The 18,221-nt window shown below is 34.1% G+C and overlaps 1 protein-coding gene and 1 pseudogene across 1 annotated transcript; one reads left to right on the forward strand and one right to left on the reverse strand.

The window, feature by feature from the left end:
• The first annotated feature begins 1,460 nt into the window (after window positions 1–1,460).
• LOC142620403 (glutamine synthetase cytosolic isozyme 2) lies at window positions 1,461–5,968 on the forward strand. Its single transcript, XM_075793778.1, has 12 exons — window positions 1,461–1,687; window positions 2,927–2,966; window positions 3,069–3,172; window positions 3,301–3,349; window positions 3,464–3,570; window positions 3,669–3,756; window positions 4,387–4,515; window positions 4,605–4,679; window positions 4,781–4,834; window positions 4,963–5,000; window positions 5,114–5,273; window positions 5,543–5,968. The coding sequence occupies exons 1-12, from the start codon at window positions 1,614–1,616 to the stop codon at window positions 5,693–5,695; spliced, it is 1,071 nt and encodes a 356-aa protein (XP_075649893.1). The 5' UTR covers window positions 1,461–1,613; the 3' UTR covers window positions 5,696–5,968.
• Window positions 5,969–16,567: 10,599 nt separating this feature from the next.
• On the reverse strand, window positions 16,568–17,714 carry LOC142621853 (protein BOBBER 1-like; annotated as a pseudogene).
• Window positions 17,715–18,221: the final 507 nt, after the last annotated feature.

Here is an 18,221-nt window from a genome sequence, read left to right on the forward strand (position 1 = left end):
ATATTGTATTTTTTTAATTGTACAATTCAATATGTAGGGAGGAGGAATTTGAACCTAAGATGTGTGTTTAGTATTAGCTTATATAGTTTTTTGTAGAAAATGTACTAAAATATGTTTGTACTTTGAAAAAGTAAGATTTAAAAAAAACGTACATAAGAGCTAAAGACCAACTAAATAAGTTAAACACAAATACACACTCGTGTTCTCGTTAAAAATACAAGGAAGTGATAGTTGAGTTACAATACTCTTAATGATAAAAGTATTATTCCATTTTTGTACATTAATAAAATTAATGAGTTTAAGATTTTTTTTTGAAAAAATTTACTTAAAAAATCTAATAATATAATATTTATTTTTATTTTATAATTTGATAATTATAAAGGAATAAATGAAATTTAAAAATGTTTTTTTTTTTTGGAAATAAAGGGAAATTCCAAAGCTTTTTTATGATTTTATCATCTCTTATGAATCTATAATTAAAGGTAAACAGCAATGATTCCGTAGCCTTCTAGAATCAAATATTCCTTTTTCATATGGAAGATTTTTAACTTAATACCTTTCTTAGCTTACCTAGTTTGCTTAAACCTGCAGATTCTTTTGGATTCAAAAATGGTATAGAGATTTGTGAATCTTTTCAGTATTACTTTCAGGCGTAATAATGAATAATAATGCTGGATTAAGGTTTTGTTGGTTTTAAATTTTTTACTTTTTTTTTGAATAAAAAATTAGAAAAGAGAAATGAAATGAACAGGGAGAACCAGTAGCCGGTAACGTGGAGCCCACTGAGAAGATTCTTTACACAGTTAATTATAATCTAAGTCCCATTTAAGATAAAAAAGACTTTTATTTTTTATTTTACAGACTTTTTATATATATATATATATATATATATACACACACTGGAAAAAGGACTTTTCATTTTCCAGTAGTGGTAAAAAAACAGGAACTTTCTAGATTCTAGTAGATTACAAATTTACAACTAGTATTTTTCAAATTATTAGTTGCAGTAATATCTTTATTACTTGATATTTAAAAAATAAAAAAGGACTTTATATTATAGAAAATTGTTTTATATTTCCCAAATGTTAAGGGCACAATATTTTTAATTTGTTATTTTTTATATAAAAATAGATACAATTTTTTTGAAAAGAAAAATAGATACAATTTCAATGATGTACATATCAATTAAAAAAAAAAATATAAAGCCACAACAACAAGTTACGAAAATTTCGTAAAAATTAAAATTTTAAATTATTATCTACAGTAATATGAATATCTTAGTATTATAATATAATTTAATTAATATTTTTTTAAACAAGAAAAGGAAATTTTTTTTTTGATAAGGGATAAAATTTTTTACTAGTAAAATTTTTCAAAAAAAAAAAAAAATTTTTTTTACTGGTAAAATTTTTCAAAGGCAATATATTATTATTAAAAAAAGTCGTTTATAATACTTATATATCCAACGGAGACTCCACTCTCAATAGTACTACACCACTATAAAAAGTCACCAACCCCCATCTTCTCTGTTCACGACTCTGTTTTGATTCAATCTTAAGAGAAGAAACCAAACCAAAACACTCTCTCTTCTCTGTTCGTGTTTTCTCTTTGCAATGGCTTTGCTCTCAGATCTCATCAACCTTAACCTCTCAGACTGCACTAAGAAAATCATCGCTGAGTACATATGGTGAGACCCTCTTTTGACTTTTTTTTTTCTTCGTTTACTCTGTTCATACCCCTCCTTCTCTTCTTCTCTACACGTATTTGTACTTGTTTATGTGCTTATGTTAATGGGTTTGCTTATTTTGGTGAGCTTGGTAGTGGGTTTTCTTTGTTTTTGTGATATAATACTTGTAGCTTTGAGATCTCTGTTTTGTGCTTTTTTTTCCCCTCTCTGTTTTGGTCTGTATGGTTACTGAGGAAACGGTGGAAGAGGAAAAAAGATATGATCTTTGGTTATTTCTGCTTCTCACAGGTGGATCGTGATTTCTTGATTATTCTTTTGATCAGTTTCTGTTAGATCCTTGTGCTTTAACTTTAAGGCTCTTTTAAAGTTCTCTATTTTTATGTTTTGTGCTTTTAGTTTTCGTATCAACTACTGGTATGTAAGATTTAATTTTGCTTTTGTACTTATGAAAAAGATTTAATTTTTCTTTTCCTTTTTGTTTTGGTTCTCTCCTTTTCTTTTGTAAGACCATATGAGGGAAGCAATAGAAGATGATATGTTGGAGTGTTCACATGTTATATGATGTTTATGAGTTGCAGGATAACGGAAAGCTGACTTTAATTAAGCCATGTAGTTGAAAGGGGAAAGAGAAGATGGCCATATTTTTGTATGAGGCCAATTATTGTTGTTTTTGTTTTTATTTTTTTTTATAACCAATTATTTTTGTATTTTTTGATGTCCTCCTAACTTTATAAGAATCGAAATAGATTATTAATATCTTATTCTCATTTTGTGAAGTTCAATTATTTATTTCGTCCTCTTTGTTGTTTGTATGGAGCTTGTATTTTATTTTAATGGAATTATCAAGGGTTGGCTTTGATGGCTATGCCCTGTTAGTTTTCCCTCTTTGTTATCAATCTAGGATTTTACTCAATCTAGGATTTTAACACACATGAGCTTATGAGTTCCAGTAAGTTTTAATGTCACAACAAATTTCACAGAGGTGGTAGATTGTGATTGTTATACAATAAAAGTGATGTAATGGGTGGTCCATGTTAAAGTGATATTGTACCATTATTGTTGTGTTGTACCATTATGGGGGATTTTTTTGGGGGGGGGGGGGGGGGGAGTTTTATATTTTATTGAACTTTGATGGTTAATTTCCGTACACTTAATTTTGTCATTCTTTGCCTCTGTTTATTCCTGATTGAACAGTGCTTTTGAATAATTTTATTTTATTGTCTATAATTTTTTGTACAGGATTGGTGGATCTGGAATGGACCTCAGAAGCAAAGCAAGGGTAATAATCCTTCTCCTTTTGAATAAATAATAGAAAACCATTGTTGTTTTTGTTATTATTAGGTTTATTAAAATTTTCAACTGTACTTTTGGGTAAACAAAGACCCTGCCGGGACCCGTAAGTGATCCTTCAAAGCTCCCAAAGTGGAATTATGATGGTTCTAGTACAGGTCAAGCTCCTGGTCAAGATAGTGAAGTGATCTTATAGTAAGCTTACTATTTTATACTACATTTCCTTTTCTTTTTGCCACTTGTAAGTTTTATGTTGGTGATAGTCATTTTTATACATGTTTAGACATCCTCATATTTTGTGTATTGTTGATTTATTGAAACAGTCCCCAAGCAATTTTCAAGGATCCATTTAGGAGAGGCGACAATATCCTAGTGAGTTCTTTTTATCTACTAAGCACTTACACATACATATATTTATTTATTTAATGTGGCTTATGGTAAAGTGTTTTACTAATTTACTTGTATTGTCAATGCTAATTGACTTAGGTTATCTGCGATACTTACACTCCTGCCGGAGAGCCAATTCCAACAAACAAAAGATATAGTGCTGAAAAGATATTCAGCAATCCTGCTGTTGTTGCTGAAGAAACCTGGTAACTTCCATCTCATCTCACACTTATTATATTCTTTTGAGTAAGTACCATGTTTAATGTTTTTTGGACTATGCGGGTTTACTTGCAATGATGAACAGGTACGGTATCGAGCAAGAGTACACCTTGTTGCAGAAAGATGTCAAATGGCCTCTTGGGTGGCCTACTGGTGGTTATCCCGGCCCTCAGGTATTGAAATTTTATAAAAAGGGCAGTGTTTATTGCACGCAATGCCTGAAATAACTGAAATTGTGATTTTTAAGTCAAGTTTTCAAGTTTGAGTGACTTTATTTCGGGCAGTGTGTACACACTGTGCAACAAGTATCCTTATAGCAATACCCCTTTCCTTAGTTTCGCACACTCTTGCTCTCTCTTTCACACAAACACACATATTTTTCATTGAGTTCTACATTCCTTTAGAGTCTATTTATCTTCCTATTACTTCTATATCTATATGCATTGCTTGCGTCTTGTAACTTATATAATTAAGCAGCTCTTGGCTTCCTCCTATATTCTGGACTAACTTTTGATGATTTCTTGTTGCAACTCAAGTACACTTCCTGTGAACTTAGGTTGTGCTGGTTTTTAGCACTATATGAATAAAATTTCATTTTTATATAAAAAAAGGAACTTTTACATGGTGTCCCTGGTGGTAGTCCTACTATTTATTTTGATGTTTAATAATTAAAGTTTTAAATATGATTTTGTGGTTTCATTGCAAAAAGATTTGGTCCTTTCTTCCCATTCATTAATAATGAGTTTGCTAATATTTAACCTGTAGCAGCTGTGTGATTTGAAGGTTTTTTTGTTACTGAACAGGGACCATACTATTGTGGTATTGGTGCTGACAAAGCCTGGGGCCGTGATATAGTCGATGCCCATTACAAGGCTTGTTTATATGCAGGCATTAACATCAGTGGCATCAATGGAGAAGTGATGCCTGGCCAGGTACAATAACAAATTCCCCATTATCTTCTTTTAATTTTTCTATATACCTTACTTCATATTTCAATGTTTGAACTGTTAATATTATATAGTGGGAATTCCAAGTTGGCCCTTCTGTTGGTATATCTGCTGGAGATGAGTTGTGGGCTGCTCGCTACATTTTGGAGGTAATTTTATATACTCAAATTAACACAATACTAGTTCAACTACCACTATTACTAAATAGTATGTGTTTCCCTAATATTCAAATTTTATTTTGTATTAACAGAGGATTACAGAGATTGCTGGGGTTGTGGTCTCCTTTGATCCCAAGCCAATTCAGGTCAGAATTTTTCCCCATCAATTTTTGATTAAGCTCCTTCCCTCTAATTCCCTGGCCTTTATTTTTCCGTTCAATCATCGAGCTTGTGACTTTTTAAATGTCTGACTTTAATCCCCCTTGTCCAATAGGGTGATTGGAATGGAGCTGGTGCTCACACAAACTACAGGTACATATTTCATTTACAACATCTGTAATTGTGGTAGAATTGCCTCTTTTAATTGGTCTAGAAGTTGTCATGTTTTCCCCTCTCTCTCATGTCTATTTTTGGTATTTTTCCAGTACCAAGTCCATGAGAAATGACGGAGGCTATGAGGTCATCAAGAAGGCAATTGAAAAGCTTGGGAAGAGGCACAAAGAGCACATTGCTGCATATGGTGAAGGGAACGAGCGCCGTCTCACTGGCCGACATGAAACAGCTGACATTAACACTTTCTTATGGGTAAAGATATTATAATTGATGAGGATGAATTGTTCCCATATTGCTGCATAGGTTTTTGCATATTTATTAAATATTACCTGTTGTTTGGAATGGTTCTAGGAGTGATAATTGAGCAGGACGAGTAGTTTGTTCCACGCTGCACATGCCTGCACCCAGTAGCTTCAGTTTGATGAAATGATTAGAGTGCATTTTCGGGTCACGATATTGTAACTTGCTCTCATAATATGAAAGATACTGGTTCAGTTTGCTTACATTTGACTTTTGGACAGGGTGTTGCAAACCGTGGAGCATCAATCCGAGTTGGTCGAGACACAGAAAAAGCTGGAAAAGGCTACTTTGAGGACAGGAGGCCTGCTTCTAACATGGATCCATATGTGGTCACTTCCATGATTGCAGAAACCACCCTCCTGTGGAAGCCATGAGTTCCCAGCTACACCCACCTGCATTTAGGAAAACATTGTCATTGGCTTTCCCTGTGAGAGGAAAGAAATTGTGTTTCAGTATTTGATCCTTCCGTTTGCTTTACGTTAAGAGTAGATTTGCCCTTTTGTATTGTGTCATTTGCTATATTGTATATTAGATTGCAGGGGAGCTTAATTCCTCCTCGCTTCTTGATTCTGCCTCATTTTAAATAATGGGTTTTTATATGAACTCCAAATATGAAAGTGCTGATTTTCTTCGTTGAAATGGTTAAATTGGTCTTTATTGTGCATGGTTTTATATGTTTTTCCAATGATAATTTGATTAGAATTGTTTATTTTCTTATGCAAAAACATAAAATTGTCTACTTGTGTGATCTCTGATCTGGAGCTTTACTAGCAAAGCTAACCCCGACCTATCAATTGGAGGTTATTGTAATTTGCAAGAGCCAAAGGAGAAAACCATTTAATAATAAATAAGTGGAGGAAAAAGGACTAAAGAAAATTATAAGTCTTATCATTTTATCTTTCAATTATGTGGATAATGACCCGCACATGTGTTAATCACTAACACCACTATAAATGATTCTCCATATTTCACAATATCAGCTCTACAAATTGGGGAAAAAAAATGGTGTTTCAGAACTTACTCTTTGTTTTAGTGGCATAAAAGAACTATACGCCTCTTAGTAAAAAAAAAAATAATGGTAGAGTTTAGCTACAAAATTAGTTGTATTTTTAGACTATAATTTGACTTAATAAAATAAATATTACTGTATGTTTTGAAAATCTAACTATTAAATTGCGTATTTTTTTCGCTCTTAATACATACGTCAAATTTTGTGTTAATCATATATTACTTATTATATGATCTATAACTATAAACTTATATTTTATTCTTAATTTTATACTATATAAAAAAACATACAATTTAAATAATTTATTAATGATACAGCTATTGATTTTTAATTTTCTGGAAATTTTGCAAGCACGGAGGATATAAGAAGAAGATGTAATCCAATAGTAGGTTTGTCAAAATTCATCTTTAATAAAAAGATATTGAATAAAGTTGTAACTTTATACTACAATCTAGTTTGTAACTAAACTTTATTTAAAAAACAATTAATTAAAGAGCAAACAGCTGGACTTCACACACTTAAAACACCCTTATTTAAGCATTGTCTAAACACCTAGACTAAATATGTTTTGATATACGTTTGCCAACAAAAATAATAATGATTCTAAATATTTAATTCTTAAATCTTTAGAACCTATCAATTTTACAAGTAGTCCTGTAGCATTACATTATTTTTTAAGTTGCACTAGGCCTCTCTGTATGATGTTGAATGAGGATGGCTTTGCTTTGCACTAGGTGAAGCATTATTGGTTTCTTTGATTTCAGGGACATCCTGCATACTTTGAAAGATGTACAGGATAAGAAAACTTGTTTACAATTTTTTTTTCAAATCCTACAATGTCGATAAGATTTTAATTTTAATTTTTACAAATGCTAAAAAGATATAGGGTCTGTTTGGATAGGTTGTTTAAAAGGTGCGTTTTGAGAAACAATGTTTTGAAAATACAATTTTAAAAACCACAAATAAGCATTTGGTAAAAATGTGAAAAAGTGCATTTTCTAATTTTAAAGCCATTGTAAGTGTTTGGATAAGCTATTTTAAAAATTGTTGTTTTAGTGTAAATTCTAAAAAAAGGACTTAATTATATTGTTAAAGTTACCTTGTCAATTATTTTATTATTTTTTTTTCTAGTAATCATCATTTTTGTTAAGGAAAATTTCTAATTAACATAAACAATTGATGATAATGATGACAACAATGATAAAGATGATGATTAGGGTCGTCCATGCAAATCGAAGACTTGACAAAACCGACCAACTCGATCGGAACCGACCCATCATAGTTGGATCTGAAACCTGCGGTGATTGGTGATGGGTCTCAACCTTTGAAAACCGACTCTGGCAGGTCAAGTGGTGGGTTTCGTCCTTAAAAACCTAAGCCACTTGACCCACCCAACAAACACTCAAAGAAGGCAGAAAATTACCTAGATCCAGTGACGATCTGGCGCTTCTTAGCTCCGATTTGGCCATGTTTGGCCTTCCTTTACTTAGATATGCTCAAATCCGGCCAAGATTTACGCTCTTCCTCGCTCAGATTTGCTTAAATTTGGTGATATTTGGTTGGATCTAGCCCAGATCTACTCAAATTCGGCCACCTTCCCTCCTCATCGGACCCGCCTGAACTGACTAATGGCTTTCCTGAGCCCAATCCAACTCGACTTGTGGTGCTCGGTAGTCGATTGCGGGTCGTTTCTCCTTCCACTCGACCTAAGTGGGTTGAGGCCAAAACCGACCTAGACCGACCGCGGACAAGTTTCTCAAAAAAAATCATCAAGAGAAAGACATGAAAATGATTAGAAAAATAGAAATATTAAAATTTTCACATTAGTGAACTGCTATAGTTATTAGGAAGTACACAGGTTGGAGTAGGACAACCAGAAGAGGCAACTTCTATGAAGCCAACTTCTTCATCGTCATTCTAGTCTTCTTCCTTAAACGGTGCTCCGTTTTGTACATTATTTCTATGGCAAAAAGTTCCTAAATTTTAGATTTCAAACTTTTATCAATTCTTATGTTATCCAAAATAAAAGAAAAATAAAAAAGAGCCTAATTGCACGCGCAAAACACGTGTGATGAATTGAGCCAAAATAAAAAAAGATCCTATATTGATAATTGAGGGGCCAATAAATAAATAAATATATATAAAACCAAACAAACAAGTTCAGGGGAGAAAAGCAAACAACCGCTTTAATTAGAATATCCAACTAAAATTCTGAAACTTTTGGTGTTTTCGTAAGAAAGCAGAGATTAGATAATTTTAAAGAGCATCTGCAAATCTAAATAAAAGTACTACTACCGGAAGATAATACAATAGTATCAAGAATAATTGAGCAACATCAGCCTTGGCAGAGGTTTAATCTAAAGATAAATTATGGTCTTTATGGCTAAGGTTCAATATTTTTCCTTCAATTTCAGCATCCTCTATATATATGCTCTGTTCAGTCCTGCCGTAAAAGAGCTCCTAGTCTGAATTTAGAGAGTAGAGACACCATCATCCATCCAGTCCTGTTATGGGAAAAACTCCTGTAGCATAAAAGCATAGGATAAGAACTCATCTATAGGCTGAGACCATGCTACAATACAGAACAAAGTTTTTTGGATTTATCATGCATTGATGAAAGTTCTTTAACCCAAACAAAAGAGCAGGAATTAAAAACATCTAACGAAACTACTTTTCTTTTGTCTAATAGGTATGACATTGGAATTCATCTGATATAGAGTTCTGTGCTTTTTTGTAGTCCTTTATGTGTCCTTTGGGGATCAATGATTTTCCCATGACAAATGCCAGTCATATAAAGGTTTGTTTCCTGCTATTTAGCCCAAAAGTTCATGTTAATAATCTACCTATCTTGCAAATCGCTCTCTGCTACATGACATTCTAATTTCTTACTATAACATCTTAATTTTCTTACTCTACCCCAACAGCAATTCTCGAGATCAGATTCCCTCTAAACAACCACAACAATTTCCACCATATATCAAACCAATCCATCTAATACCTTAACATGAATCTTGTCCCTTCTGCTCATATAGCCTCCATTTATACTTACATTTTGACAATTACTGTCAGGTTTTACTGGACACATGTATTTGAGTAACCTCAATCCTTAGGACAACATTCATGATGCAATGTCAAGCTCTCCCTGATTTTTTGAGTGATTGCCTAATTGTACACAAATCCCTTTAGTTCTCAAATTTTAAATTATTAGTTCACTTTTATGACTAAAGATTCACTCACGGTTAAACTTGCTGACTTTTGCCGTCAGAAGAATCAAAACTAAAACCCCAGTGGACATGGACATTACATGAACTTGGGTAACGTTAACAAAAAGTCAAAAATTTAAATAGTGAGTGAATGAACTTGGTAATGTAGTGAATCAAAACTAAAAGAACCAATATGTACCTATATATTTATTCATGTACTGATATACATGTTCATTTAAATTTTTTGACTTTTTTGTTACTAAGATATGCAGAGAGTTTTCCTAGCATGATGGAGCTTTTATTTTTATGGCCTTTGTCACTTAACAGTTATAGTTCCTAATTCAGGACAGGTAGGTATTATCAACATTACTCAAATTCTTTGTCTTGTTGAGGAATTCTAGATATGATAGGGGACTGCAAATTTGTTAATAGTCTGGAGCGAATCAAAACTATTCTATTTGGAATGGTAATATAATTTTAGTATCAACAAATTCCCTACAAACTCAAATTAAAGCATATATATATTTCAAGTTTTGAGCATATTGCCCACCTAGTTAGTTCATGGGCAGCCTTATTCATCTCTCTAGGAACCCAATTGAAGGAGGATGCTTTGCACTTGATCACCGTGTTCCTAATACCATCAATAGTTGCCTTAACCACCAACTAGGATATGGATTTCGTATCATACTTAGCTCCGCATACGTTTTTGCATCTCCTTGAATCAACATAAGCCATGCTTTATTGGGAAATTTCACAAACAAACTATGGTGAAATTTTTAAAAGGGAATTCATCTAGCGTGCCATGTTTAAAGTAAACTTACTAGTTCTAAAATTATTGTGTGTTATAGGCTTATAGCATGTACATCCCTTTTTATAATCCCTTCCAATTGGAAAAATTTGGAGAATGAGTAGAGGGGAGATGTTCCACTTATATTAAAAACATTTTATCATAAAATCTGGATCTGGGTATTATAATGTGAGGGTTATCCATGTGTATGCATGTGTAAAAATCTACATGTATTTAGTGTGTGCATGTCTTTAAATATGTGCACTAAACTATTTGAGGAATTCTCCATTTGCAATTTGGATACGTCATCAGTTCTCTTAAATGGTATGCTCATTTATCTGTTACCTTAATATCTGCATGGTGGGGTGACATTGGTCTGAATATGGTTGAATCTTCCAGTCTTTACATGAGATCGAATTTTTGGTTGTTGTTGTATAGATTGACAGGTGGGACTAAAAACACAGTCAGCAAATTGCAATAGGCTATGACATCCATTTGCTATTCTAAGTTTCCTTTTTATCATTCAGATTAATTTTGAACATTTGAATTGGGTTTTATTTTTATTTTTTTGGTAAAAAGGGAATTCATTCAACAACGGCCAAAATGGCCCATTAGCATTAATTTTTAAACATTATAATTAGTAGGTATTGTTTTTAAACTATATTTTTTACTAACATCTCGAGTCTAAGAGAGTCGATTTTAGGTTATAAATCGAGTCTCAAAGACTCGATTTTCATGGTCAGATCAAGTCTGATGTGGCATTTTTTTCACGTAGACTCTACCTGAAAATCGAGTATCTGACACTCGATTTACAACTTTCACTTGTTTTATCTTATTTTCCTTCTCTTTTTTTCTGAGTTTCATTCCCTCATTGCATCTGTCTTCCGGCACAAGGTCAGCCACCACCATTGCCGCCGACCAGCAGCGCGACCCAGGCAGCGCTACCCAGGCGGTGCCACCCCTTGCGCGCTTGGGCGCGACCCAGGCCGCGACCCAGGTCGCGACCTGCGCACTTGGGTCGTGACCCAGGTCGCGCAGGGGTCACGACCCAGGCCGAGCGACCCAGGTCGCGACCCAGGTCGCGCAAGGGTTGCGACCTAGGCCGAGCGACCCAGGTCGCGACCTGTGCGCCTGGGTCGTGACCCAGATCGCGACCTAGGCGGCGCGACCCAGATTGCGACCTAGGCGGCGCGATCCAGAGATTTCTGGGATTTTTTTTTGGGTGGTTTGTAAATCGAGTCTCTAAGACTCGATTTCCAGGTGGTCACCACGTGGATAAAATGCCACGATAGACCTTGAAAATCGAGTCTTTGAGACTCGATTTTGACCCCCAAAATCGACTCTCTTACACTCGAGATGTTAGAATTATATTTACTTTCGCACCAATGCCTACTAACTATATTCTTCAGCAACTGTGGCTAATTGCCCATTTTGGCCTTCAACAACTAAACAAAAGTAGCAACTACATCCAAGTCAGGACATATCATGGTATGACCAAGGCCAAAGAGGTTTGATAGAAAAGAGTTCAAAAGCACAGGGGGAGGGGAGTTGCAATACAAAATATTCGAGTCCTGGAAAGTTCCTATTAATTAATAATTGAACATTAAGATATAAATTCCCAATTAGTTCAATATAATCCATAATTATGGTAATAAAGAACCCTAGTTTATAGCAAATAATTAAACATTTAATTATGCAAAAACTATCAATATGACAAGTTTAGTTCTTAACAGGATGAATCATGGTAGTAGGGTACACCAAGAACAAGATAGTTTTGAGTGACATTAATTGTGAACCTCAAGATTTGTATCTGTAGCCAGCCCGCCCACAACAGCAGCAAGTCCCATTAGTCCTCCCTGATACAAGGAACTAACTTTAATAAATAAACATAAAACGTAGATAGATACAAAGATAAATGATGAATTCATCATCACCTTTATATGGTTTTCCTCTGTCGAGGCAACGAATTTTGTCACCAACAAGTTGATTATATCTTTAATAACTTTCTCTTTCTCAAAAATCTTCTTCTATACCTTTTCCACGATATTTTTTATCTGCAAAAATATTTCATGCATATAATTATCATGATAAATAGCTAATATTATATACCCAGATTGGGAAAAAGAAAAAAGAAAGTTTCTTTTTTCTTGAAGGGCGTAAAACACCACATCCAAATAGAAATGCGGAACACCCCTCAGAAACTGAGAAATAATAGCTAACAAGAAAAGAAGCGAAAAAGAACATGCATGCTCTATTTGCGTTTGGTGTTTGAGAAAATAGTATTACACAAACAAAACGAAAAGAAACGAAAAAAAAGATACTGCTTGAGTTGAGTGAGTCACATTAATAATACCCACGCATGCACATTGGCACACACATATATACTTATTCCTTTCTTTTTCTTTCTTAATTGTCATATATGTTTTTCTTTTCTATTATTTCTGTATATTATTTTCTCAGTAACCAAACAGAGATAGAAGAAATAGTGAAAAAGGCGGCAAAAAGATCAAAAACAGAAGAATGAATGAATTTAGGTTGTGGCCGGAAGGAAAAACCTCATTAGCAGCAAACACTCTGATCTCGGAATTCCTTTTGCAGAGATTTCGATGTATATGTTGTGGAATCAGCGCCATTATGAACCGTATAAAGTAAAAACCTTTGGCCAAAATGGGAATTTAACATTAATTTTTAAACATTATAATTAGTATGTACTGTTGATAAACTATATTTTTTACTAACATCTCGAGTCTAAGAGACTCGATTTTGGGCCTATAAATCGAGTCTCAAAGACTTGATTTTCATGGTCGGATCAAGTCTGATGTGACATTTTTTCCACGTGGACTCCACCTGGAAATCGAGTATCTGACACTCGATTTATATCTTTCACTTTGTTTTTTCTTATTTTTCTTCTCCTTCTTTTTTCTGAGTTTCATTTCCTCTGTGCATTTGTTCATCTGCTTCCTGCACAAGCTCATCCACCACAGGCCCATCGCCGTTGACCCAGCAGCGTGACCCAGGCCGCGAGACCCAGGCGCGCAACCCAGGTCGTGAGACCCAGGTCACGACCTAGGTCGCGACCCAGGTGTGAGAACCAAGTTTCTGGGATTTCTTAATTTTTTTTTTTGGGAGAGACTTGAAATTTTTTTGGTTTGTAAATCGAGTCTCTAAGACTCGATTTTCAAGTAGACACCACGTGGATTTAAAATGCCACGTCAGACGTGATAGACCATGGAAATCGAGTCTTTGAGACTCGATTTTGGCCTCCAAAATTGACTCTCTTAGACTCGAGATGTTGGTATTATATTAACTTTCGAAACAGTACCTACTAACTATATTCTTGAGCAATTATGGCTAATGGCCCATTTTCCCCAAAACGTTTTCTTTCTCTTTGAAAAGCTTGCTTTTTTTCTTTCTCTTTCTCTTTCTGAATTCTATAGCGCTTCCATTCCACAAGACGATGACTCCTATTTATACGATTCTGTACTACAGTTTAATCATGTTATTTATAGATTTGCCACTGATAGTTAGTTAGTTAGATAGTTAAGATCACAACAAAAATTTTGATTTCTTTCCGTTTTGGTCGTAGTTAAGTAAATTACTAACTTAATTAATTCATAAATATATATATATATATATATATATATATATATATATATATATATATATTTAGAGAAATGATATGTCTACAATATTTTTACAACAAATCCTAAGTGGCAGGATGTTACTGGTTGTTATTGTTGGGGCAAACAAGTAATCTTAGTGTTAGGTTCAAATTTGAACCAATAACAACTAACCACCTATGATTTGTTGTAAAAATGTTGAAAAAATGTTGTGGACGTAGCACCTCTTTTTGTTTTTAACATGTGGAATATTTTTTCTCGAAATTAATAAAGTCTTTCCCATGATTTTGTCATGGCCCCCATGGTCATTGACTCATTGCAAAACATTAATAGATCATAATATTATTAGTTATTTATAAAGGAAACATTTGTTTCACACATTTTGTGTGCAAACACACTACCCATTAAAACTAAAAAAGGACTTTTTTTTTTTAGTTTGAAACAGTGACTTGGAAGTCACGTTTTAAGTTATAATGGGTAGTGTGAATAATGTGTGCAACTAGTATTAGTCTATGTATCTATATATTCTAACATGAGATATTTTTGAAAAATTGGCACATCATGATTGCTTTAGACTTGTAAGGGACCAAGAGATCACCAAAACGATCACTTTAAACTTTATGAACTAATTAAAACTGGCCATGGGCTAAATTTAGGGACTCTATATATTAATTTGATTGTGTCAATTTAAACATTACATTTTGATTACCATAACAATTAAAACCCCCATCATGGATCCACTGAGTTTTGCACAAGAAATATAACAATGGTACACACGAAAAAGACATTGTCTTGTTCAACCAATAGAACACATCATTTTAATCCTCACATTAGAGAGAGACAAAAACTTTATTAAATAGACAAAATCTCCTGTGGAAATTGATGATGATGTACTAAGTTCTAATTATCAAGAGTTTAGTAATTTAATTAATAGTCTTGGTGTTTTTAAAAGAGATGCGGATTTCATGTTGTACTTATATATATATATATATATATATATATATATATATATATATATATATATATATATATATATATAAAGGGTAAAGTTTATGTACTGCTCCTTGAGTTTATCTCTTAAGATTCAGCCATATGGTTGTACTTAACTAAAAATACACTTCTATCTTATGAGAAAAAAGCTACATGACTGAATTTTAAGAAGAGAACCTAAAAAACAATATCTAAGCTTTACCATATTTATATACTTCAACAAAAATTAATAATATCAATCTTTGCGTGGAGCCTTAAATGTTTTTTCTTTTACATTAGGGCATGATATTTACTATTTTTTATAAATATTACTAATTATTATTGTATACGTTGAGTTATTCATTTTCATACACAATTTTACAATTACAAATAATTTCTAATTATCACCCCTCTATAAATTTATGCAAGCTCTGTTTATATAATTACACTCTATAGTCTATTCCCTCAAAATTCAATGTACGCACACAGTACATAAAGAATTAAATCAGTATACAATGCAAACTGGATGGTCAGTGCATATAACCAGGCTTAAATTTAGCCAAAAAATTACAATGTTACTAATAGCTAATATAAAACTTGTTCTCATATATATCAGATTAGAGCATCCACACCAGTTGATGTAAAAGTTTCTAAAATAAACATAACTACCAATTTTACACATTTTGAGCAAAAAAAACACCCACATCAGTGAGTTTAAAAATGTCTAAAATTTTGTAAATCCATCCCCGAGCTACAGTAACCGTGTATATTAACACAGTTATTGTGGCTCGTTTATCCCATTATTTTATTATTTCCATTCGCTCCTTTTTTCTCTCTCTTTTCCGTGCTTAACAAACCTAGCTAAAACTCAACTCCTCATCCTCTTCTTTTTCCTCAATTGCACACAAACACACCCACATACAAACACATCCACACAGAAAATCAACACAGATACACTTGCTCAAAAAAAAAAAAAACATAGATACACAAACACAGATCGGCACTTGACTGGATTGGAGCTCGGAGCTAGTGGATCGGAGCTAGGGAGAGTAGATCGGAGCGTGGATTGGAGCGTATCGGAGTGGATCGGAGCGTGGGAGAGTAAATCGGAGCTCGAAGCTCGTGGATCGGGGCGGATCGGAGAGTTGATCGAGAGGGAGAGTTGATCTGAGAGAGAGAGAGAGAGAGAGAGCGAAAGAGAAATGAATCAAAAATGAAGAGAAGGAGAGAGCGCGCTCGTATATAGTCTGGCAGTTGAGAGAAATAATAAAAAAGTGAGGAAATTGATTATTTAATTAATAGAGGTGGTAGGATAGATGAATTGATGTGGGTGTTTTGTAAAAGTGAATGTGTAAAATCTTAAAAATAGGTTTTTTGTGTAAAATAAACTGAATCTTTTATACGAGCTGATGTGGTTGCTCTTACCGATTATAAATCCAACCACTAAGTTGGCCATCCAGCATTGCTGCTGAACCTGATGTATTTGCCTTTTGTTCTATGTTTAATGGTAGTACCCAAAAAAGAAAAAAATCCAACCAAAAATTGAACTTTCATAAATTTGGAAAAACCCCCCAATTGATACTGTATAGCATATGATCTGAAGCTTAAATCTGTAAACAAATCCTTAATCTACGAGCTAAAAAGATTACAGATTATAATAAATCCAACCAAAAATTGAAGTTTGATAAATCTGAAAAGCCCACAATTGATATTGAATAGCACACGATCACAATGGTTAAACTTGTAAACAAATCCTTAATCCTAAACGAAAGCAACAAAAATTAGAACTACATATAGCCATAAACATCTACTACGAACTAAAAAGATCAAATCTTTTCGTTGTCTTCCTAATCTCACATGAACTGAGCTCCTGGGGGGAATTTCATGTTGGGATTCTGAGCCATGAGTTGTTTCATCAGCTGTCCTTGTTTAATCTCATCGCTTGTTGGAAGTCCCTTCTGTTTCTGCGTCTGATCAAACATCGTCTTCTCCACTGCAGAACGGGTCTCGGAATCCCAAGTCAGGCAACTTGCTTGGCTCTGGTTCAGTTTTTTGTGTGCCAATCTCTGGATAACCCTTCAACAAAGATTTTCACCACTCGCTCTGATCTCTCTTGCAAATAAGAATAGTGATCATCTTCTTATCCTCCAAACTCCAAATACAATCGTCAACTTTCACAGGCTTGAATAGCTGTCCATCGATGATTGGAGGCTGACCCTTGAGCCCAACCTTCAAAGAGTTCGTCTTTATGTCACACAAAAGAAAGCTGATTTTAGTGCCTTGTGGAACTGGCACATTTACAGTGACTTCTTCAAGGGATTGATCCCATGAATAATTCTCCATATCTAGGCCGTTGTCTTTGTTAGAAACAGTTTTGTTCTCTTTTTGCTGCTTCTCCTCCTCCTCTGACTTTTTGGCCTCGGCTTCTTTCTCAGCAAAGAATGATCTCTTTCTTAGAAGAAGAAGGTTGTTGATTCGTCTGATCTTCTTCATAAACAGAGAGGATGGCCATGACTGACAAAGTTGTTGGATTCACTGGGTTTGTTGGATATCCATGGAGGGTTTTGTGAATTTTTGTGTGTATTAGGTTCTGACAGGATTCTGGTAATCTATGGATGTATTTGGGATAAGTTTATATTGTGCCGATATTTTCTTATTTAGGTTATTTGTTTATGAGTTTGACAGTATGTTCTGGTGATATTTACACTTTTAGAGCATTCGTATCAGGAATGTTAAATGTGCCAAATGTCAAATATTTGGCATTTGGCACACTAAAACACCAAAAACAGAAAACAGAGTATCATGAGGTGTGCTGAATGTGCCAAATTTTTGAGATATGCTACAGTGCGCTTCTATGTTTGAGACAGTACATGGACATATATGCTAAATTTTTATATTATTATTTAACTTCATCTCTCTTTCTCTCTTCTCTGTCTTCTTTATCTCTCTCGCCTGTGTTCTTTTTGTCTCTCTCAACGCACCTCCATAGCAACAACAATCAAAGACCCACCTTCAACAACAGCTCCGCCAATCACCACCGATTACAACAAATAAAATCACCGGCTAAATCCACCAAGCACCATCTTTAACCACAAAATCTACCAAACCCAATCACAGGCGAAACCCACTAATCACAACATACCCAATCACCAGCCAAACCCATCGATCCCAGCAAACCCAATCACCGGAAAACCTCACCAATCACATTAAACAAAATCAGCAGCCAAACCCACAAAGCTGAACCCATCACCAGCCAAATCCATAAAGCCAAACCCATTGCCTCTTTCTTTTCTTACTGAGATCAACCCTTGC

This window comes from Castanea sativa, chromosome 1 (genome assembly GCF_040712315.1).
Source record: "Castanea sativa cultivar Marrone di Chiusa Pesio chromosome 1, ASM4071231v1".
Taxonomy (NCBI): Eukaryota; Viridiplantae; Streptophyta; class Magnoliopsida; order Fagales; family Fagaceae; genus Castanea; species Castanea sativa.